Here is a 23146-nt window from a genome sequence, read left to right as displayed (position 1 = left end):
TTCCGGCCAGGGGGCCGGGATTATGTAATTTTCCCAGCAGCCCCACCTTGTCTCAGATGGGCGGGGGAGGAGGAGGTCTCGCGCGGTTCCCGAGGCTGCGTCCCGCCCCCGTTCCCCAACTGCGCGCAGGCGCGGACAGTCCGCACGCATTTTACGTAACGGATAGCGGAGGGTACGTGAAGAGTGGCTCAGCGTGACTGAGCTACCTGGTACGGCTGTGTCCTAGAGGGATCGGGAGTGGTGAAATCTCGGTGATCGCGCAGGTGGCGGCCGGGCGGAGAAACGACGGGTGCAGGAGCGCTTGGCTAGGTTCTAGCCGCCGGTACAGGTAGGAAACGGTCCATGACGCGTTAGTCGGTGGGGCCGGGCCGGACCGAGCGGTGACTTTTAAGTTGCGTGGCCTACTCCGGTCCTGATTCCCACCCAACCCCCCTGTCAGGCTCAGGGTGACATGGATCGCTCCTTCTCACCTCTGCTGACCTTAAAAACAAAAGACAAGCTTTGCCCACACCAAAGCCCATTTTCTTTTGGTCTTCGAGGTTGGAGTGATTTTAACGGTTTTTGAGAACTTACCCGCAGAGCTGTGGGCAGATGCCAACTAGAAGGGCAAAGTTACAGGAAGCTTAAAGTGTGCAGCAGGAGGAATGGAGTATGGCCGTTGGGATGAATTGACTCTCCATGGAAAAACCCTGGTGGTTTAACAGAAGCAACAATTTCTGTGGCCATTTTTAACATAAAAGTATTTTTATCCAACGGGTGTAAAGAGACACGGGAATGTCTGCATGTTTTCCAGAAGTCTCATAGTCTGGCAGTTGTCAGAAAGGCCTAATCTGAAACGACAACAAAGAGTGATTTCTCCACTTCTTCCTCTTTGGTTTTTAAGTCCAGATCCAGTTTTGGAGAGACTACCGGGTGAGCTAGCAGGAGATAATCAAACCAGACTTGTTAGTGCTTGTGTTCCCTGCCCCAGGACTCTCAGGACTGGGTGGCTTGGCAGGGAGTTGTGCTTTTGAGAAATGAAATGACAGGTGCAGCTGAGAAACTTCTCAGAGGGAAGGCCAAGGTATAAGTGACTTGGATAATTTTAACCTAAATAACCTTGAAGGCGGCTTGTTACAGTGCTGAGTTTTCTTCAAATGTTTCTATGGTGTGAACATTCTAAGTGGAAGTTCAATTGGAAATGATCAGACTTTTTGGCAGTTAAGCAAGTTGACTGTGCTAATGTTAATCTTTATTTGCTTCTATTTGAAAAAGTATAAAACTGGGATCTGAAAAGGGAAGCACTAAAAGTTAAGGTCTTTAAATCTTAAAGGGTGTTCCTAAGGCACAGGGGAAGGAAATAATGAGAACTAGTATTTAATGAGTACTTTACATGTGCCAGGCACATATCTCCTGTAATAGCAACTACAGCCCTATGAGGCATGTAGTGAATGGATATCCCTTTTTTGTATGTGAGGAACAGGGAATTTTAAATAATTAGTTTAAGATCATATGACTTGTAAATGGTAGGGCTGATGTTTTAAACTAAATGTAACTCCACCAAAGTACATACTCTTTTTCATATTTCTTCCAATTTTGACTATAATAACGATAATTAAAGGAAGCTAACAATGTTTGGAGACACATCACAAACCTCTTTAGAGGTTGGTGTTGAGAAGGCAACTATGTTTTTCCATAAAATGTCCCCTGGTGCTAACTTTAAAGATCAGATATTGGAAAGGATTAGCCTGTCCTTTATGGCATTTCTCAAATCATTTGTGCCTTTCAAATTTTATGAACTTTGTTCAGTTCTGAGTATATTTCTTGAGCAGCCTTGCATTGCAAGGTATTAGGCAATAACCTTTGATTGAACTGATTCCTTTAATAATTTACAATGTTGTTGGGGCACCTTGGTGGCTCAGTCACAAGAGCATGAGACTCTCAATCTCAGGGTCATGAGTTCAAGCCCCATGTTGGGCATGGAGCCTACTTAAAAAAAAAGAATTTACAGTGTTGTAAATATGAGATATAGAATATTCACTGTCCCAGAGCACCTTGAAAGAGTAGTGCATCGGGACACTTGGGTGGCTCAGTCGATAAAGCGTCTAACTTCGGCTCAGGTCATAATCTCACAGTGCATGGGTTCAAGCCCCGTGTCAGGCTCTGTCTGCAGCTCAGAGCCTGGAGCCTGCTTCAGATTCTGTGTCTCCCTCTCTCTCTCTGCCCCTCCCCTGCTCACACTCTCCTTTCAAAAATAAATAAACATTTAAAAAAAAAAAGAAGAGTTGTGCATACTCCCTTTTGCCACCACTCACCCTGTTAGTACTAAACTCCCCGCATTCTGATTTTCATCCTAACCACTTCCCTGCAGTTGCCAATAATGATTTCATTGTTAGCATTTGGAAATTTCTGGTCCATATCTTACTTGAACTTTCTGCAGCAATTGAAACTGAGCTCTGTTTCCTTCTTAGAAATATACTTCTCCTTTTGACTTCTATGTTACCTCTTTGACCAGAGTCTCTTCTTTTTCTCTAACCATTCCTTACTTTCCCATTCCAGTTCTTAGCTGTAATGATATGTTTCAAGAGTTTTTGGTGCTTTAAAAAAATTTTTTTTTAATGTTTATAAGTGGGGGAGGGGCAGAGAGACAGGGAGACAGAATCTGAATCAGGCGCCAGGCTCTGAGCTGTCAGCGGGGCTTGAACCCATGAACCATGAGATCATGACCTGAGCTGATATTGGATGCTTAACAACTGAGCCACCCAGGGGTCCTGGTGCTTTTTTTTTAAACCTAACTCTTAATACTCCCTGGTGATCTCATCCATTCCTGCACCGTCTCTGTTTGCATCTTAGACTTGTATGCTGAACTCCAGACTTATATTTCAAATATAAGTATTTGAAATACTTATATAATTATTACATACAATACTTACACAATATAAGTATTTCAAATACTTCCTTTTCTCCCTCTCTAAAATAAGTTATACTTTTTGTAGGGATTTTGTGAAAATCAAGAGATAAATGTTAATCATCTAACATACTGCCTGAACATACTCCAGACTTTTCAACAGGTAGTAAATTTAATTTATTGTCTTCCCCCTCCCGCTTTTTTCTTTATCTCAAGGATGACTTTGTCTGGCTATGAATCAAGCCAAAACTTGGGATCACCCAGATTTTCCTTTCCCACATTCCCTACATCCCGTCACTGTATGCTGACATGTATAATTCTTAGTATCTGTCAAATCTGTTTTCCTCTTCATTCCCAATACCACTGCCAGTTCAATCTTATCTGACTATCTCAACACTTCTACTTTTCCAATTCTTCCTGTATATGAGCTGTCAGGGTTAACTTGCAAATCTGATAGTGCCACTCCTACCTAAATCCTTTAGGTGATTCTAATTATCCAGACTTCTTAGTGTGGTATTTAAATGAGGACCATCATGATCTGGCTCCTGCTGTCCTTTCTAGCCTAATTTCTCTGACTTGGGTCTACAAACCCAGTGCTCTATCATACCAGACTTTAAAATACATTATTTCAGGAGTCTGTGATACAGCTATTCCATAGTCTGCAGCACCTTCTTTCATGCAGGAACCATGCTTTTAGTTTTTAAGAGAATTTTTTTTACAAAAACACATCATAGGAAAAAAAGAAAAAGTAAAGGCAAAATGCTCATTATCTTACCATACAAAATAATTACTTATATTTATGTCCTTCTAAACCTTTTTGGTTTTGTGTATGTGCTTCTAAAACAACAGGTTTCTCGCTTCATTTGTAACGATTTTTTGTTTATTTTTTTGAAAGAGAGTGTGTGAGCAGGGGAGGGGTAGGGAGAGAGGGAGAGAGAGGAATCCCAAGCAGGCTCTGCACCATCAGTACAGAGCCCAATGTGGGGCTCATGGCCTGAGTGGAAATGGAGAGCCGGACACCTAACCGACTGAGCCACCCAGGTGCCCTATTTGTAATGATTTTTAATGGACAAAAAGTAAATTTATTTTTTGTATGTGTCCATAGTTTAACCTAAGAGTTGCAAATTTTTTACTACACATATCCTTGAAGCTAAAGTATCATGCAAATTTATGATTATTCAGGAATCATGTTTTACTTCTCTTGCCATAGTTAATCTGATGTGGTGATATGTTCAATGAGGGTAATTTGATTAGATATGGTAGGATCATCTTCTGAAAAGCAGTAAAAGCCAGAGGAGTTTATAATATTCTGTAGGAATTTGTTAGCCTTTGGTGGTTATTGAATTCTTAGGTAACAAAAGTTGTATTTTAGGAAGATGATACAGTTTTTTTGGTAAGAGAAGTAGGGAGCGAGTTGAGATGGGGAGACCATTTAGGATAATACTTTGATTGTTCAGCAGGTGATGGTAACTTGGATTATCATGGTGACTTTGGGAACCAAAGAAGGAAACACAAGGATTAGATATGTCACTCTTTTCAACAAGTTAAGACTGGAAAAATGGGATTGATATTAATGGAGAAATTCAGGTACCTGTTGATTTTGAGATGATTGTCAGGCAGTAATCAGCAGACTGCAGCCTGAGAGACAGACTGTTTCTGTATAGCCTATTAAATAAGAATGGGGTTTTTTTTTTTGTTTGTTTTTTGGTTGGTTTTTTTTTTTTTTTGCATTTTTAAAGGGTTGTTTTAAAAAAGAATATGCAATTGAGACCAATATGTTGTTCACAGAGCCTAAAATGTTTATTATTTGACCTTGTACAGAAAAAAAGTCTGTAGGACATGAAAATGGATGTGTCTGTTAGAAAATCGGTGCCATAGGGCTGGTGTTTAGATGAGAGATGAGGACTGGAAGTACAGCCTAAATAGATTTGATGGTTTAAATCTAACTACTTTTCAAACTCTAGATCAAATGTTCTCCTTTTTTTGGTAAAGCCTTACCTGTTTGATAAGATGATTTCATTGTCCTCTATGTTTTCATATCATTTGGCACATTTTTGTCACAGATCTGATTTCATTTTATTTGTTGGTTCAGAAACTTATTTGGGTGGTGGAACATCTAATGTTCTTTTTAGAAAGCTGTGAAATACTGATGAATTTAATTCTATTTATTTAATTACTACTTTAAGTAAGTGATATAAAAATCATAGTCACTGGCCTACATTTGAGAAGCCACTTGAGAAGTGGTTCATATGGTAGGGATTCTGGAGACATAACTGGGATCAAATCATAGCTCTATGCCACTTGGTAGTTGTGTTACTTAGAGTAACTAGTTGTGTCACTCTGCCTCCTTTTACTTGTCTGTGAAATGGGGATGTTAATATGTTACTTTCCTCAAAGGGTTGTTATGAGGATTAAATTAGTTGCTTTTTGTAAAGCCTTTAGGACAGGGCCTAGAACTTTTGTATATTAAACATGTGCTTTGATTATTGATGTTCAGATATCCGGATACACACAAAGTTGATCTAAGGATGAGTAGCTTTTCTATCCATATATTACTGCTAATAGATCAATAGTTGGATCTCATTCTTATTTCATTATACCACTTCCCAGTTCCTATATAAAGCTTTTATAGGCTCTCAAAAACAAAACAAAACAAAACAAAACTTAATACCCAGTGTTAATGGAAACCAACCTAAAGAAATTAAACGACTTGTCCAGGATTTAACAGATAAGTAGTGACACAGTCCAGACTAGTACCCAGATCTCTTGACCCTCACCATTGCTCTTTATATAACACTATTTGAAATGAATAGTATTAAATTTTTTTAAAGCAGGAGAGAATCATAGATGTATTTTTTATTACAAAATTTGGTATGTGCAGAATGGCTGTCCATTAAGGGGTTTTGTTTTTTGTTTTTTTTAATTCATTTTTAAGGTGCAATGAAAGCCTTCCTTGCTTTCTGTGTTGTCCTTTTGGTGTTTGGGAGTGTCTCTGAAGCCAAATTTGATGATTTTGAGGATGAGGAAGACATAGTGGAATATGATGATAATGACTTTGCTGAATTTGAAGATGTCACAGAAGATTCTATTACTGAATCTCCTCAACGGGTGATAACTACTGAAGATGATGAAGATGAGACCACCGTGGAGTTGGAAGGGCAGGATGAAAACCAAGAAGGAGACTTTGAAGATGCAGATACCCAGGTGAAGTTCTTTTTCTTGATTTTTTAGGAAAGTGGAACCATGGGAAAATTTGTAACTGACACTTTCCCTAGACATTAAAAGTAACACCCAGGGGTGCCTGGGTAGCTCAGTCAGTTAAGCGTCTGACTTCAGCTCAGGTCATGATCTCGTGGTCTGTGAGTTCAAGCCCCATGTCGGGCTCTGTGCTGACATCTCAGAGAATGGAGCCTGCTTCAGATTTTGTGTCTCCCTCTCTCTCTGCCCCTTTCCCGCTCTCACTCTGTAGAGACAGAGTGAGACACTCCCTCTCTCTCAAAAATAAATAAACGTTTAAAAAAAAAAAAAAAGTAACACCCACATCTAGGGAGTGATATCTTACCCTCTGGTATCTTTATTTTTGTTTGGTAGGTGGAACTCTTCTAAATGTTTTTGGTAGGTTCCCACCTTTTACATTGATGGAAGAATGGATTGTATTTTTCTCCTATGGAGAGCCTGGCTGGAAGGGGTAGTGAATACCATATGTGGGTGGGAATTGTACCAGAGTTGAAATGCACGGAGAGTTATCATTTGTTACAAACATGGAATATCTGTGTTCTGTGCTGCTGCTTACATGTTCTGTTTTCCTCTACAAATACTGCCTACAAAAATGAGATGCAATTGCTGGCCACATTTGTAGGGGGAAACAGATTGTGCCTCGTTTTTGTAGGAGGGAGATACGGAGAGTGAGCCATATGATGATGAAGAATTTGAAGGTTATGAAGACAAACCAGACACTTCTTCTAGCAAAAATAAAGACCCAATAACAATTGTTGATGTAGGTATACAGGATTCTGAATTCCAAACTAACCAACAAAATATCTGGTTGTCATTAATCCCAGAAATATAACTAGTGACATGTAAGTGGTGTTGATGTAATGGTGGGAGCTGTGAAAGAGTTTGTCATCAATTCTTCTGATAAAACCACACCTAGAGAAGCAACCCCTATGTTCTTATTCTGGCCCTCCTAGTTTTATTTATCGAGGAATGATAAGACTAGAAACTGGATTTATTTGGGGTGGGACTCAGAATCAAGTTTAATACAGAGGGCTTTCCAGCTTTTCATTCTGTTTCATTGTTCTCACATTTCCTTAAAGAATCTTTTTGAGGCTGACCTAGAAAACAAAATGGGCATATTTTTCAAAGTATACCATGATCAATGACAGTTATCTAAATTATCCACTTCTCTTTATGGGTTTTTTTATTCTCCTTTATCCCATGAGTTGGATGGACTCCATCTCCTTCAGCCTCAGCCAACATTAAATGGAATGATTGTTCATCTTTAGGTTCCTGCACACCTCCAGAACAGTTGGGAGAGTTATTATCTAGAAATTTTGATGGTAACTGGTCTGCTCGCCTACATTATGAATTATATCATCGGGAAGAATAAAAACAGCCGCCTTGCCCAAGCCTGGTTTAACACTCATAGAGAGCTTCTGGAGAGCAACTTTACCTTAGTAGGTAAGTTGGGCCAATACAAATCCAGCTGCATGCTCGAACGCCACCTGGTAAGAATTATTTGTTGCCCTCAGTATAAGCCTCTAACTGCTTTCATGGACTGCTGAAGAGGATGCTTTTTTTTCCTCAAGGATCCCATTTTTATTAGGTTGCATGTACTGAATTAATTGCATTTATGAAGTAATTTTCTAATTTTTCATTAGTCAGTAAGGAATTTTGACATTTTAGGTAGCTTGATAAATGCTTTCAGTTCATCTTTTAGAAATTAGAAATCCCTTAGAATTCCCTCAAGTTCTGGGAACTTTAGTTTTGGATCCACTGAGAAGGTACGTACTAAAGTACCTTAGAGGAACCCCTGGACTTGTGTGGCCTAGAGAGTAAAGTGAACTCAACCCACCTTCACCTCAGTTTGACCTTTCATACTTTGTTTCCTTTCAGTAAGCAAGTAAGTATCTATCTGCTCAGCTCTTTAGCAAATTGCCTTTTTGTTATATTAGGTCCTTTGCATACATGTTTCTTATTTAATCCTTGTAACAACACTTATTTGGAAACAGTTTCTGTTTTCTAGAGGAACTAAAGTCCAAGAATGTTACAATTTGTCTAAGCTAGTACATTGCAACATGATACTAGAACGTAGTCTACCTGCTTTCAAAGTCTGTGCTCTCTCCACTGTACCATAGTATTTCAGAGTACTTTTTGACTTGGAAATTAGGAAAAAAAATAAACAGCCTTTAATGCCTTCCACTTCCCCTCATGTGTTTTCATTTGGTGTGTCAGTCTGCTTTACCTTGTGAGGTCGAGCAATTTCTTTTGTACACTTAATGGATGAAATGAAGGGAGGAAATGATTGGAATTTGAGGTCTTTCTAGATCTAAAATACAACTCAATGCCAATGTTACCATGTTGCTGTTGGAAAAGCAAATTTGGTTAAAGTTAATCCATAGGATACACAAGAGGGAGTGGTGAATAGTTTGTATTAATGGTATTTTTTATTTACTGCATAGGAGTTTCTTTTTTGTTAGTTTTAACTTTTGACAGACATTTAAACTGACTTTGCTCCATTTTGTATCTAATTCTGAGGCATTTATATTCCAATCAGATCATCATTAATAAGTCATCTTGAGCCCATAATTAAAAAAAATTTTTTTTTTTAAGTTTATTTATTTTGAAAGAGAGAGAGCAAGCAGGGGAGGGCAGAAAGAGGAGGAGAGAGAATCCTAAGCAGGTTCCATGCTGTCCGTGCAGAGCCTGTGAGATCATGACCTGAGCTGAAACCAAGAGTCAGAGGCTTAACTGACTGAGCCACCTAGGTGCCCCTTTAAGATTATATTTTTAAGTAATCTCTACACCCAACATGGGGCTCGAACTCACAACCCCAAGATGAAGAGTTGCATGCTCTACCAACTGAGCCAGCCAGGCACCCTGGAGTCTAGTTTTTTTGGTGGAGACAATAAAGAATATTAAAAGGAATGATGCCCATCTGTTGTAACATATGTCCAAAGAAGAGTTCTATAAGATAGCAAAGTATTGCTTCACTAAAGGTATGATCATTTGGGGGTCAGAATGGAGGAAGATGTGGTGATTAGGCCCCAACATTCTCAGTGAATCACATTAAGTGGGTTTACCCCTAGGGGATGATGGAACTAACAAAGAAGCCACAAGCACAGGAAAGCTGAACCAGGAGAATGAACATATCTACAACCTGTGGTGTTCTGGTCGAGTGTGCTGTGAAGGGATGCTTATCCAGCTGAGGGTAAGTACAGAATTTCTGGTACAATGTATATCTTGCTTTAATTTTTCTCCAGTATGATTCCAAGTACAAATTCAGTGTCTTATCCTTTCTTTTTTGACTAAATTAGGTCTAAAAATCATCTTTCTACTAACTGGTAAATGTAGAGTATATTTGATAAAACATGTGATTCCCCTTTCAAGGTCTTTTCTTTATAGTAATAAAAGTTGCAACTATTCCCTTGTTTTCTCAGTTCCTCAAGAGACAAGATTTACTGAATGTCCTGGCCCGGATGATGAGACCAGTGAGTGATCAAGTGGTATGTATTTTTAATAGTTTTCTGTGTATACATTGAATTCTTAATTTCTTAGAGTCTATTCCATTCCTTGCCTGGATTCTGTTTGAATTTCAGGCAACTTGTGTCCCTTGCCAAAAATGGACCTTTTTCTATTTCAACAGATTACCTTCTACTTAGGGTGCCAACTGTGAGGAGTGGGAACATGTGCTTTTTGTAGGGAAGGAGATAATACTGTATCACTAGGTAGGTTTGCTGAGTCAGCCTGGATGATTGCGGGGGGGGGGGGGTATAGTTGTCACAGACAGTTTGCCCTCATGTCTTACTCTGTGCCTTGTGTATGCTTTTATCTTGACAGCAAGATGGGTTTCTTTTCAAATATTTTTTGCTTCAAATAATACGTCTTTGGCTGAATGAGCTTAAATTGTGATCTGGGGACCTTATTGTTTGGTATACCTTCTTCCCTTTATTTAAATCAACATGTTGATCTGCAGATTGTGTCCTTTGTCAAAAATGCCACATTCCCCCCTCTCCATTCATTCAATAAGTAAGTGCTGCCTCCCAATGCTACAAGAATCCAAAATATAAAAAAATACAGTCTCTCATATATACTAGTAGAACAAGAAATGGCTGCATATATGTCAAAACACAAAGCAGTATTTGGTTAACAATTGCTGTATAAGTAATATAATTAGATACTTTGAAATGTCATTGGATTGGGGTACTTGGCTGGCTCAGTCTGGAGTGTATGACTCTTGATATTGGGGTTGTGAGTTCAAGTCCCACATTGGGCACAGAACTTGCTGGGGGGCCAGGGGGGGGGTCATTGGCTTGAAACTCATTTTAAAGGTCTCATTTTTAGTTGCAAACCTATCTTTTATTCATTTAATTTTTCTAATATGGCCACTGATTGTTCAATCTACTAATTTTTAGAGACTCATCAGTTAAGAGTCCTGTCATTCTTTCTCCTACTAGTTACCATCTGATTAGGTAGAAAGGGAAATTTTGCTGCATCTTCAGCTATCTTTTTGTGGAAATTCTTCTTTAGAGTGTTGTTTTAATCCTTTTCAGTTCTTCCCTGAGGTAGATTTAATCTCTTTTCCCTCAGCCAGCAATCATTTTATCCCTTTTTTTCTGCAAAGATAAACAGCCTCAACAAACATGATTTTCTATATTTTTTAGTCCTTTTCCTGGGTTTTTTTTTTTTAAGGTGTTGTTTTGTGTAATTTCTGCTCAACAATGGAAAAGCAGAAAATCTTTCCTTTTATAGCTGCCATCTTGCCAGGTCTTTGCTATATTTCTGTACTAACACTTCCCTTCGAAATACTGATCATTTTTGGCCCAGACGTTTTAAAATATGATTAACATGACAAATAGTGTCATGTTTTATCATACCAGACTCTTTAGGTTTTTTTACTTTATCTCCCTGGTCCAATGCAGTTTATTAAAAACTATTTACCTATCTCTGTGGTATTTTCCAACATGAGCAAGCAATTCTCTGATTGTCCAGATACCAGCTGTTTATGTCCAGCAATTCAGTTCTATTCACTTCTGATACTGTATACTTGGAGTTAGTGCCAGATTCCACAAGTTAAAAAATCTCAGTCCCATAAGACTGCTCGCACTATAGATGCCAGTTGCAAGTCCCAGGCCATCGTACTTCTGATTACCTGGCTATAAATCAAGAGTTCCTTGGCTCAGTTGGTAGAGCATGGGACTCTTGATCTTGGGGTTGTGAGTTCAAGACCCATGGTTGGATGTGGAGATTATTTAAAAATGAAATCTATTCAGGAATAGCCACATGGAAGAGAGGCATCAGGTAAGGTGTGGGGGTGGAGGTGGTGTGCAGAGCTTCCAGGCTCTCTTTGGATTGTACTGCCCTCCCAGCAAATCTAAATGTTCGGCAACTTGAAGTTCTAGAGCATGGGGTCCTCTTCTCAGGGTCATTTAGGAGGTTGGCAGAAGTCATGTCCCCATGGTTGTTAAGTTCCCAGTTTCCTACTGTTGCCAACTGGAAACCATTCAGCTCCTAAAGGCCATTCTGCAGTCTTTGGCACATGGTTCCCCCTATAAGCCCTTTCCCACTTCAACTTTTTTCTTCAACTAGGGCCCTGTCCCTTTTGAGTTGAGGGCTCACTTGGTTAGATCATTCCAGGATAAAGTCCCTTTTGACTAACTCGGTCATCTAATCAGCAACCTTCTGCCACACGACACAACATAATCATGGGAATGATATCCATCATTTTCACAGGTTCCTCCCATTCAAGGGGAGGATGTACACACCAAGGGGTGGGAATCTTGGGGGCTATCATAGGAAACTAACAGGTGAGTTTTGTAATTGTTTTTAAAGCAAATAAAAGTAACCATGAACGATGAAGACATGGATACCTATGTATTTGCTGTTGGCACTCGGAAAGCCTTGGTGCGACTCCAGAAGGAGATGCAGGATCTGGTATGTTGTTCCAACTCAAATACATGTAAAACTGTCCCTCTTTATTACATAGACATTCAACTTGAGGGCATAGGGTATTTAATCATATCACTTGAATCGTTAAGCACCACTTTGAAAGAGGTCAGAACATACTCTCTTGAGAAAGAAAGTTTGTTTATAATAAAATGTCATGTCTTATCTTCAATTACTTCTTCCTCTAGAGTGAGTTCTGTAGCGACAAACCTAAGTCTGGAGCAAAGTATGGACTGCCAGACTCCTTGGCCATCCTGTCAGAGATGGGAGAAGTCACGGAGGGAATGATGGATACAAAGGTAAATGCAATAGAAGACATAACATTTGCAGACCTCAGCATTTACAGGCACAAGTCCTTCGTTTTATGACAATGCTCTATTCCTTTCCCTCAAAAACATTAAAATACCTTCTTTAAGCAATAGATTAGTTTGTCAAAAAAGATAGCTTGATTAGTCAAGTAAATCTCTCTAAACCAAGAGCAAGTTATTCCTAGGATTGCTAGTGGCTTTCAAGTTTTTTGTAAAAGGACTACAACATTAATCCTTATCACCATGGCATTTAGTCCATTTTTTTTTTCTATTGATTGTGGAATGGTAGTAGCACATCTCAGTATCTTAAAAACACGGAGTAGCTTAAAGACAGTTCTCATGTAAGTTCAAGTTGATGTGCTTATGAAGACTCCCCTGAAACTATTTTAGATTTTATCTTCATGCTTTCATTCTTGTTTGGAACATTATTTTGAGACGTATTTTCAGCTGTTCAATAAGAAATTCGATCATTGGTATGACCAAAGAAAGATGCTATTTTCATCATAGACATCCCTTATCTTAAATTTCATTTTTTAAAAGCTTTAACCTTAATGCCATTTTGAAAAAGTAAGGAGGATTAAAAAGTGAATATCTTTATGAAAAAAAAGGAAATGCATCAAACCCTACATAAAAAAAAATTTTTTTTCTTTATTTCAGATGGTTCACTTTCTTACTCACTATGCTGACAAGATTGAATCCGTTCATTTTTCAGACCAGTTCTCTGGTCCAAAAATTATGCAAGAGTACGTATGAGATAAAAATATTGAAATTAACTGTCCCCGCTAGCTTTCTGTGCTGAAACACCCACAAGGTGCTTCTGCAGTTTTTCTTGTCGAATGAGGGAAGTTGATGACAGGCATCCTAAGTTTTCCTTTGCTTGGACTGCACGTGTCATGAAGGTAACTGAAAACCTATGGGAGACAAGCCTCCCAGTTTGCTGTGTGTCACCGAATGTATGCACCAGCCGCCTCAGTGAGGTGTATGATAATCTTACAGAATGGCAAATACTAAGAAAATGTAATTGCTAATCTCTTTGTCCTTTGTAGTTGAGATTTTCCTTTCCTTTTTTAATTTCTAATATGAATCTGTGATGTTTGACTTATGTTTGATTGCAAGTCTCTGCATTTTATAGTTCATGGCCCTTTCTGGCTTCCTTCTTTGAATAGTTCAGTGATTGTATTCTTTCATGGTATATTATCAGATGCTGTCAATGTGATAAGAGTTTCTGGCTTTAGAGTATAACTGTTTGAATGTTCACATTCAGGACCCGAGTTTGTTTGAAATCACATCTTGTCTTAGGAGCGCATACTCATTTAAGTTTACCCTTGGTGTAGAATTGGTTCTGACCTAAATTTTTGGTTAGGGGCTTCTCTCTCATAAACTATGGAGTTGGGTTAAAAGCCAATCCGGATTTTAGTTGAGTGTCAAAATTATTCAGGTCCTTATGCCTCTGGATAGTATTGCATCATCCTTGCTTTGCTCAACTTAGTAACAACACTGTGGGCAAAGCATCACATTGTGACATTCATGGAGCCTTTTATGTGTAGGGGGAAGAGAGGAGGGTTGATAGTCAAAGATTACAAAGGAATCTTTGGTGAGTAGGAACTAAATTCTGTATGCTATAGTAGATCATTTATAAATTTATTCTGAGCCCTGACTCAAAATTAAGATGTTTCATTATAGGAAGATAGAAGTTGGAAGTAAAACATAAAAATCCATCAATATAAGTAAACATATTCTTTAAAATGCGGGCCTCATACTTAAATACAAGCTCATTTCTGGCTCCCCAGGTAAGAGGAATATATCCCGCCTGGGGAGCATCACTGGAATTCCCAGGTGTACAATGAAGATGACTTGGGAATGCATCCATTAGATAGACGAGTGGACCAGGGGATCTATAAAGCTCCTTCAGGCTTTGAGATTCTATTCAACTTTGGGATGCCAAGCCAAATACTGTGCTGATTATTTGCAGGTATCTGATCATCTAAGTGAATTGAGTGACTTATGTGAATGGAAAGTATCTTTCTTATGTTCTAAAATAGCCTTTCTTTTATGACAGGGAAGGTCAGCCTTTAAAGCTACCTGACACTAAAAGGACACTATTGTTTACATTTAATGGTAAGTGTTCTGTGCTTAGCCTGAGTTCTTCATTTTCTGTGAGACGATCTTAAGGAGAGTATTGTTCCCTCCTAAAAGCCACAAAAACTTACCTTAAAATTACCTCCATGCCTGCTTTTTGGTTTTTGGGTTTCTTCAATAAGAGATCCTTTTATTTATTTTGTTTTTTCCTGCTGCATTTTAGCTGCCTAAGACACTAAGGAGAAAGGAGCCTATTTAAAAACAAAACAAAACAAAAAAAAAACACCAGAGTTGGGTGACCCAGAAGTATTAATGCTGCCATTAACTCAATAGGCAAATGGCTTTGTTTTCCAGTGCCTGGCTCAGGTAACACTTACCCAAAGGATATGGAGGCTTTGCTACCCTTGATGAACATGGTGATTTATTCTATCGATAAAGCCAAAAAGTTCCGACTCAACAGAGAGGTAAGACCCACAGCCTTTATTATAAGTTGGCACCTTTTATTGTTATTTTCCCCCCAGGGGAGTCAGTGAGCAATGATTTCAGTGATTATATCTTTGCTAGTTTGCTAGTTGACTTGAAAGTACTAAATGGGAATAGTTTTTAAAAAAATACTAACAGTCGTCTGGGTGGCTCAGTGGGTTGAGTGTCTGACTCTTGATCTCAGCTCAGGTCATGATCTTGTGGTTTGTGGGATTGAGCCCCACGTTGGTCTCTGCGCTGACAGCTCCTTCTCTGCCTCTCTCTCTCAAAATAAACCAACTTAAGAAAAAGAAAAGTAAAAGAATACTAAAGGGGACTTGAAATGGATTGAAATGGATTTCTTATGAAACACTTTGTTTCTTGGGGAAAAGGGCAAACAAAAAGCAGATAAAAACAGAGCTCGAGTAGAAGAAAACTTCCTGAAGCTAACACATGTGCAAAGACAGGAAGCTGCACAGTCTCGGCGTGAGGAAAAGAAAAGAGCAGAGAAGGAGCGAATCATGAATGAGGAAGATCCTGAGAAACAGCGCAGGCTGGAGGTAAGACTTTTCTTCTCCCTGCTTAGTGGTAAAACTAGGATTTATTAGGATACCTATTGTGCCATATTGACTGTTAAGGTAATTCTGTGTAGGAATGTACACAGACTTAAAGGTTTAGCATTTTCTCAGTACTTGGGATATTATTAGTTACTTGATAGCACTATAAAGGAGAATAAATTATCCTTCCTTTTCAAACCATCTTAGATTGAGTCTGTGATCCTGGAGGATGATATAAATGATCCTTTCCCCAGCACAATTCCATTTTGAAAGTTCCACTGTGATTTTTCAAGCCAAACACCTAACTTAAGTAGAAAGAAATTAGGAATTTTAATAGAAGCCAGCACGTCTCCAAATATATCTTGTTTTATGAGATTTTTAATTTGATTATAGAATTAGACAATTCTAATATTTTTGTTTGTATTTTTGTTTTCTATTTTGTATGTAACCAAAATCTCAAACTCAAGAGCTTTATAGGTTGTGGTATGTTTTAAACATCAGCACAGTCTCACATTTTTTTGAAATAAGATGCCATAGTCCAGCTCTAAATTTTAAACCTTGTGAATGCTGGTCAAAAAAAGAGAGAGAGAATAAAGTTCTGGGAGATGTGAATTCTAATGAGAATAATCTCGAGAACTGAAGAAAATCCTTAGAAATGAAGGAGACCTGCTGCCAGGAAGCAGTGAGGCTGCTGAGGGGCACTGCAGTTGCAGTGGTGTCATTAATGCCATTGAGTACAGTCTCCAGGATGCCACAGGCCTCCTCCCATTTTATCCTTTCCACCATTTTTCATTTGATTTTGTTTTCCTATAAAAGCAGTGTTAACAGGACACCTGGGTGGCTCAGTTGGTTAAGTGTCCAACTCCTGATACCAGCTCAAGTCGTTGCTTTTGCGGTCATGAGATTGAACCCCACATCAGGCTCTGCACTGACAGCACAGAGCCTGCTTGGGATTCTCTCACTCACTCTCTCAAAATAAATAAATGAACATTAAAAATAAAAGCATTGTTAACAATGATGGTTCGGTTCTTTGGGGTACTTACACAATAGCACAGCTATGTTTGGATAAACATTCAAGCTTCCCACTGCTGCACTGGTAAATAGTTTTTCCTTATCTAATGTTGAGACCTAACATAGTCAAAAGTTCCCAAACCACCAATTTTACAAGTCACCCTTTGAAATGTAATTTGTTATGCTGTCAATAACTGTCCATACTACGTGCTTCTCTTTTCCCTATTCCATATCTTCTCAATCCTGTACCAATAGGGGAGTATATTTCTCAGCACATTTCTACCCCAAACCTCTAAAAATATTAAGTTTGAGATTACATATGAAATAATCTTTAATCAGTTGTGACCCCTAGTAACCAACAGTGAAGTCATACTTTGGCTTGGCCTCTAAGGTTTCCCTCCGTACAGGTAATAATAACCAGTGACTTTTACCACCAAAATAAGGTGTTTGGAGCTTCTTTTTCTCTTTCTATCTAACCTCGTAATTCCTAAATAAAAATAGGATAAAAATTCCCAATTGAACATTACACATCAAAATATTGTGCTTAGGTTTAACATCTATGCTAATAAGAGATGCACAATTAACATCTCTTGTTAGCCTAAACAAACAAGATCTTAAGGTTTTCTGAACTGCAGTACAAATCCTTGGCAGATACACGTAAATGTGATGATAAAAGTTAAGTTGGTGTTTCCCGAGTATAGGAAAAGTCAGTATTCTGATTTACTGCTTAAACGCTGCTTAAGGCTGCTTAAACGTAGTGTTTAATTTCTTTCTAATTTGAGATTTGAGTTACCTTTACTTCATTTCAAGCTAATTTTCTTTAACCACCATAGATACAAGGAATTTTTATAACTATTTTTTCAAATGTTATTTATGGTACAAGCCTAGGTTTTTGAATAATAATATAGTCAGTATTCTAGTTTTGATTTTTTTGTGTGTGCTTAGAACTTTAGGTTCCTTTTTTTTTTTCTAGGAAGCTGCCTTGAGGCGTGAGCAAAAGAAATTAGAGAAGAAGCAAATGAAAATGAAACAAATCAAAGTGAAAGCCATGTAAAGTCATCCCAGAGATCTGAGTCCTGGTGCCACCTGGAAGCTCTGAATTCACAGAGAACAAAAAATACCAGTCCCTTTCTCATCTTAAAGTCCAAACACTCCCAAGTGACTAAGAAATCCTTATTTCATCATCTGTTCTGTTTTACAGAGGTTATAGATGCAAGGGAAGGACTCTGTTTCTGTAATTCTCGTCCAAATAACCAAATTATTTTAATTATTTTATGAAAGGAATATATAAGATTTGTGTAGTGTTAAAATATTTTTAAAATTATAACACAAATCATCAGTGCTTTTAGTGCTTTGATGTTTGAAGAAATATCATGACGTTTATAGATATATAATTAGATTGTTGCTTTTTGTTTAAACTGGGTAGTTGCAAAGGCTATGAAGACTGACTCTAAACCAAGATTCCACAAATAACTATTGGAATTGCACAATAAACATTGCTTGGTGTTTTCTTCTGTGTGTACATTAACCTTATAAAAAAGTAAAATTTAGAACACTATATGTGGTAGTGCAATTTCAGGGACTCAAAACATAATGTAGTTCAATGTATGTTTTGTAGGTGGGAGGTGCTGATGACAGTGTTATATCTATAGGGTTTAGGATACTTACATGTACATGGAAAATTCTAAGGATAGGTAGTACAGGAGCACAGTTTCTTCCTTACCTGATACCATGAGCTAATGACAATGTGAATGCTGTATTTAAGTGGGTGTATGTTTTCCTTGAGTAACAAATGCATGAAAAATTAACTGCTTCACCTAGATCAGATCAGTGGTCTATGTGAAGTCACACATGTTTTTCCTTCTTGGTTGTTGCAAACTATTGGATGTTCATAGAGAAGCTCTATTCTCTGTGTATGGCTGTGTCCCTTTGCTTCTCCTTCTGCTTTTGTTTCTTCCACAGTTGAGGCTGGGTATGTTCTTTCAAAGAAATAGCCATGAATATGTATAAATATACTTTTAAAAATGAGCTTTCCTAAACTATTGAGAGTTCTTTCTGCCTCTTGAGGAAGGAACTCTTTGAGGAGAGGCCCATCTATCTGCACGAGCATTTAGCTTGTTCAGATTTCTGCATTTTATAAATGCTTCCTACTAAGAAAGCATTTTTTAAGTCACTGCTTGTACCAGGTAATTTTTGCTGGGGATGGGAAAAGGTTGGGTTTTTTGGTGGGAGAGGGGTGGGTGGATATTTTTTTGTTGATGCTTTATGTACAGGTGTGTTCTTAGGCAATAACAAGTTGCTGTGAAAACAGTATGTGCTGCTGCCTTTGTAACTGCATGGAAACTTTCCACATGGGTTTTTCTCTAAGTTAATGCAGAAATGTGTAAACTGGGAGATGCAAATGTAATATTTTTTTTAACAGTTCATGAAATTAAGTTATTAAAATAACAAAAATAACATTTAATTACTTTAATGCTATAGAATTCTAGAATTAGCCTTGTTTTACAAAGTTTAAAATAGGTTTTAGAAATCAAAGTTGATATGCTTAGCTATCTTTTGATTAATAAAAGCTTTCTTAAAGTCCCACACATTTGGACCATGGCAGCTAATTTTGTAATTTAAGCATTCATATGAACTACCTATGGACATATATTAAACTAATTGACAAAAATCTCAGAGTGCCGCCTTTACTTTTCTGGGGTTGCCCTATTAAAAGTATAAGCCCATAGAAGTGTTCTTTCTGTTCCACGGAAGTCAGCACTGAAATGCTTTTCCTTCAAAAGAGTTGGCCTTGATATTAATCCCTTAGTTGTTACCAGTTATTTTTAGAATTAGAATGTTTTCTATTTTTAGAGCCATATATATTATTAACAGGCTCCTCAAAGTCCCCCCTCTTTAGTTAAGGCACCATTATCTCTTTCTCCTATAAATGAGAGAATATTGTTGACTGTCACACATTGGAAAACCATTAAGCCCTCCTTTTCTGCATTGCCTGGGCGCTTAGCAATGACAAAACAGGCACTGGCCGGGAAGATAAAGACCTGGCTTTAGTGCCAGCAAAATCAATACTAAGCCCTTGACTTTGGGCAAGTCACTAGCCTCTTTGAGTCTCTGTTCTGTTCCTCTTCCTAGAAAGTAAGGATAGTAATTATTTTCTTTCCTACTCCATAGGTAGGTCAACACTAAGAGGTAATGTGTAAAATTCTCTTATAAACTATAGCACTTTAAAAATGTAAGGTATCATTGTGTCTCCCTCTCTCTGCCCCTCCCTGGCTCACACTCTCTCAAAAATAAACATTAAAAAGAAAAAAAAAATTTTTTAATTAAAAAAAAAAGGGAGCACCTGGGTGGCTCAGTCGGTTGGGCGTCTGACTTCAGCTCAGGCCATGATCTCACGGTCCAGGAGTTCAAACCCTGTGTTGGGCTCTGTGCTGACAGCTCAGAACCTAGAGCCTGTTTCAGATTCTGTATCATCTAGGACTATTCTCCAAATGGTGTATCTTTGCTTTACTCTCTTTTGCTTTCCTTTATCCCAATGGAAACCAAGCAGATCTTCTCAGAGTTCTCTAACTTTAGCTGCAAAATCTGACAGGGTATTTTGGAATGAGGCGTAGATGATATACATTTCTGTTTCCTTAGTAATAGAACCTTTCCCTGTCATGCACTGGCTGTGAAACTCGTTTTTTAGATGGGAAGTAGACCAAAGGAAAACACTGATTGGTATTTCATTCCACCTGTCCAGTGGGAATAGGCAACGTGAAAATTATTTAGAGCAGTGTTCTACAGTGGATTTATTGGTTTTTGTGGGACAAGTAAAATACTGTATTATCCCAGATTCTCTTTCCTTACTGTTCCTATTTCTACTTATCTTGAAGGATTTTAAAGGATGTCAAAGGGAGGAGGCAGTTCTACCCAATAGGAGTGGCTTCTAGTACAGACTGCTAAAACAATAGTGAAAAGTATTACTTTTCTCCGTTTCTGGAGTTTGGTGACCAGCAAAAGATTTATTTGCATTTGGAAGAAAGTGTAATGTTTTAATCTTTGGACAAGCTAAATGCCATCTTCTCAGCTCCATTAACTGAGAAGTAATACCGATTTCAGAAGAAAACTGACTTTTTTTTTTCCTAAAAGGCAGAAACTTGCATCTACCGTACCACTTTTAATGGCTATTGTGTTTTCATTTTCATCTTTTAAAACTAACTGCCTTCTTTAACTTCATCTATTTGGTCTTATCCAAATAGTATAACTTTTATTTACTTAAAAGACACCCAAGCCTTTTTAAGTGATTAGTTCTGTGGAAGTTACATTTGGAAATCAGATAGTTCATCTGCCTAGGTTATTGTATCAGTTTTGCTTGAGGGAGAACTCTTAACTGCTTTCCTATCACATTTTGAACTTAAGTGCTCAAATAGCTTTCTTCTGCATCTTTTTTTTTGCATGTAACTGTATCACTTAGAAAGTTTGTAGCCAAGCTGGAAGCTAGTTTTCCGCTTTAGGAAAGAGCCCTGGGTTTGTTGGCAGGGACCCTGGTGCGGTCTTAGTGTTTGAACAAGTCTGTTTCCTCCCCTATAAGTGGGCATTATCCACTCCTCCCCCTTCTGAAATGGCTCTTCAGAGGACCTAACAAACACCATGTATAATGTGTTTTGACGTATAAGGTGTTCTACAAGTTAAATAATCCCGCCCAATTTACTAAAACCAAGTATCATGAGCATTTCTCTCACTTGAGTATTCTAGGCAATTGGTTTTACCTTACCTTTCTAATCATTTATCTTGAAGAGGCCATTGCGCTTAGTTTAAACTGGATGCGCAGAGTTCAAAGCAAAACTTGCCCATAACAAGTCAAAAGCAAAGCAGGAAGACTTTGTAAACTCTGAAAGTTGACCTTCCATTAACACTGGTTTTCTAAGCTATCTGGATTTAGGAGATGCTTTCGCAAGGAAAACTAAAGTGAGTGGAAATTTGCTCCCTGAAACAGTCACAAAGTCTGGGCCAAAAGTTTCTCTAGCTAGCTTTTGTGGGCAATCATGAAGATGGTGAGACCTTGGAGCCTCCTTACCTGATTAACATCCAGTTAGAAAATGACAGCTGCCTGGCCACAGGTGGTGGGCGGAGCCTCCGTATTCAAATTCCTCATTGTGACGGCTGCATCACTTGGCATCTCTAAAGGCACTGACCTTTCTAGCACCCTCAGTTGCAAAGACCACATGTGAAGGTCTTTTCTGAAGAACTCGCCAATAATTTGACTTCATTTTCTACCATCTTGCTTTGTCAGTTTAACATCTGCTGCAGAGAGCGCCATCCTAATTTGAAAATGATAGAATAGGGGCACCTGGGTGGCTCAGTTAAGCAGCTGTTGATCTCAGCTGGGGTCTTGATCTCTGGGTTGTGAATTCAAGTCTCGTGTTGGCCTCCACTGGGCCTGAAGCCTACTTAAAAAAGAGAGAGAGAGAGAGAGAGAGAGTGGTGAGGGCCGTGCTTTGGAATGTTAAAGGACTAGGTAACATCAAAGTGCTGTATGTAAAATTGAATGAGGCCCCGAGGCGCGTTATCAGTCACTAGGCAAAGTTCACATGGAGTTTCAGCATCATTTATCCATCAGTTTGGATGCAGCAGAACTCCCCCATCTTGGAAGTTAGACCAGTACAAATCTGTGTCGAGGGTCAGAGTTGCGAAGAGCCAGTGTTCAATACTTGATGGGCTACCTAATTGTGGGCACACGCCCCACCCCGAGGGTAAGTCACTGGAAAAAACCGCAGTCTCACAGATCTGTCTCACTTGGTTGTGTCCTCCTCTGTCAAGACCAACACAGCTCGGCTTAGGCTTGACGGGTTTCTACAGAACGTCTCTCAGAGTTGTGCACTGGGAAGGATCCAGGGACGTAAAGATCCAGAAGGGGAAAAAAAAGTTCGCGTTAGTTGAGCTATTTTTCCTCCTTTTACAAATAAGGAATCTGAGGCACAGAGGAGTGGGTTTCCCCTTTGCAGCTCGTTTGGTGCTGGAAGGGCGTTTGAGATGTCTTCAAAGAAGAGTGCGAAACAGCTTTTTCCATTGAAGTACTGCCACACAAAATGAGAAAAAAAAATTTTTTTTAAAGTAGCCAAGTCATCAGCTATTTGTCCCTCTGACTCTTCATTATTGAAATTATCCTACTTCCTGCTGCAGGGGCGCGGAGGCTCCCGGGAGCTCTTGTCGAACCCCACAGGGCCCACCGAGGACGAGCTAATGCCTTCGGCTTCCACGCACATGGGGAAAAAGATCCCTTCTGTTAGAGACAGACTGCGTCTGATTCCGTCAAGGACCGAGCTAACTCTGAAGCGAAAAAGCGCATTTTACGCGGCCGCAAAGGAAGGCCCTCCCCTGGGGCTGGACGCCCCCGAGGCGACGAACCCACCGCTGGGGAGCTGCCCTACTGGCTCGCAGCTGCGGGGGTGGGGCGGAGCTTCCTCACCCGCCTGGGCCGGGGAGGGCGGAGCTTCCGTGCTCGCGCGGGCTGAGCCGGGGCGGGGTGGAGCTCTCCGCCACCAGCCCTCCCCGGGTCCCGCTACTGCGCATGGCACGTTGCGTACCTTCTCCTCCCCCGCCCCCTCCCCCAGCAACCGGCCTGGCTGCGAGTCCCTAAACTCAGGAGGCGGAGCTGAGACGGGGTCGGGACTGCTTGCTAACTCCAGGACCAG

At 39.3% G+C, this 23146-nt stretch overlaps 2 protein-coding genes and 1 long non-coding RNA gene across 11 annotated transcripts in view; 2 read left to right on the top strand and 1 right to left on the bottom strand.

Moving 5' to 3' along the window:
* Positions 1–109: 109 nt before the first annotated feature.
* On the top strand, positions 110–19057 carry CCDC47 (coiled-coil domain containing 47). The gene is made up of 13 exons (XM_015076404.3): positions 110–328; positions 5823–6091; positions 6777–6884; positions 7393–7567; positions 9196–9317; positions 9547–9612; positions 11939–12040; positions 12241–12351; positions 13018–13103; positions 14420–14478; positions 14794–14903; positions 15294–15461; positions 17443–19057. The coding sequence occupies exons 2-13, from the start codon at positions 5828–5830 to the stop codon at positions 17521–17523; spliced, it is 1452 nt and encodes a 483-aa protein (XP_014931890.1). The 5' UTR covers positions 110–328; positions 5823–5827; the 3' UTR covers positions 17524–19057.
* A 2221-nt stretch (positions 19058–21278) lies between these two features.
* Positions 21279–23146, bottom strand: part of LOC113596095 (uncharacterized) — a 21023-nt gene continuing 19155 nt past the window's right edge. Inside the window, exon 4 of the long non-coding RNA XR_008294248.1 lies at positions 21279–22528. This is a non-coding gene — a long non-coding RNA (uncharacterized LOC113596095). The remainder of the gene's footprint in view (positions 22529–23146) is intronic.
* Positions 23031–23146, top strand: part of STRADA (STE20 related adaptor alpha) — a 26554-nt gene continuing 26438 nt past the window's right edge. For 4 of the 9 annotated variants that reach the window (XM_027048088.2, XM_015076398.3, XM_053212274.1 and 1 more), the window contains exon 1: positions 23037–23146. The gene's annotated coding sequence lies outside the window, so the exon portion shown is untranslated. The other 5 variants (XM_015076403.3, XM_015076394.3, XM_027048087.2 and 2 more) reach the window with 5 other exon arrangements.

Source organism: Acinonyx jubatus, chromosome E1, assembly GCF_027475565.1.
Source record: "Acinonyx jubatus isolate Ajub_Pintada_27869175 chromosome E1, VMU_Ajub_asm_v1.0, whole genome shotgun sequence".
In the NCBI taxonomy this organism is placed as follows: domain Eukaryota; kingdom Metazoa; phylum Chordata; class Mammalia; order Carnivora; family Felidae; genus Acinonyx; species Acinonyx jubatus.
Note: the sequence above shows the minus strand (reverse complement) of the source record. Positions and strands in the feature narration are given on the sequence as shown.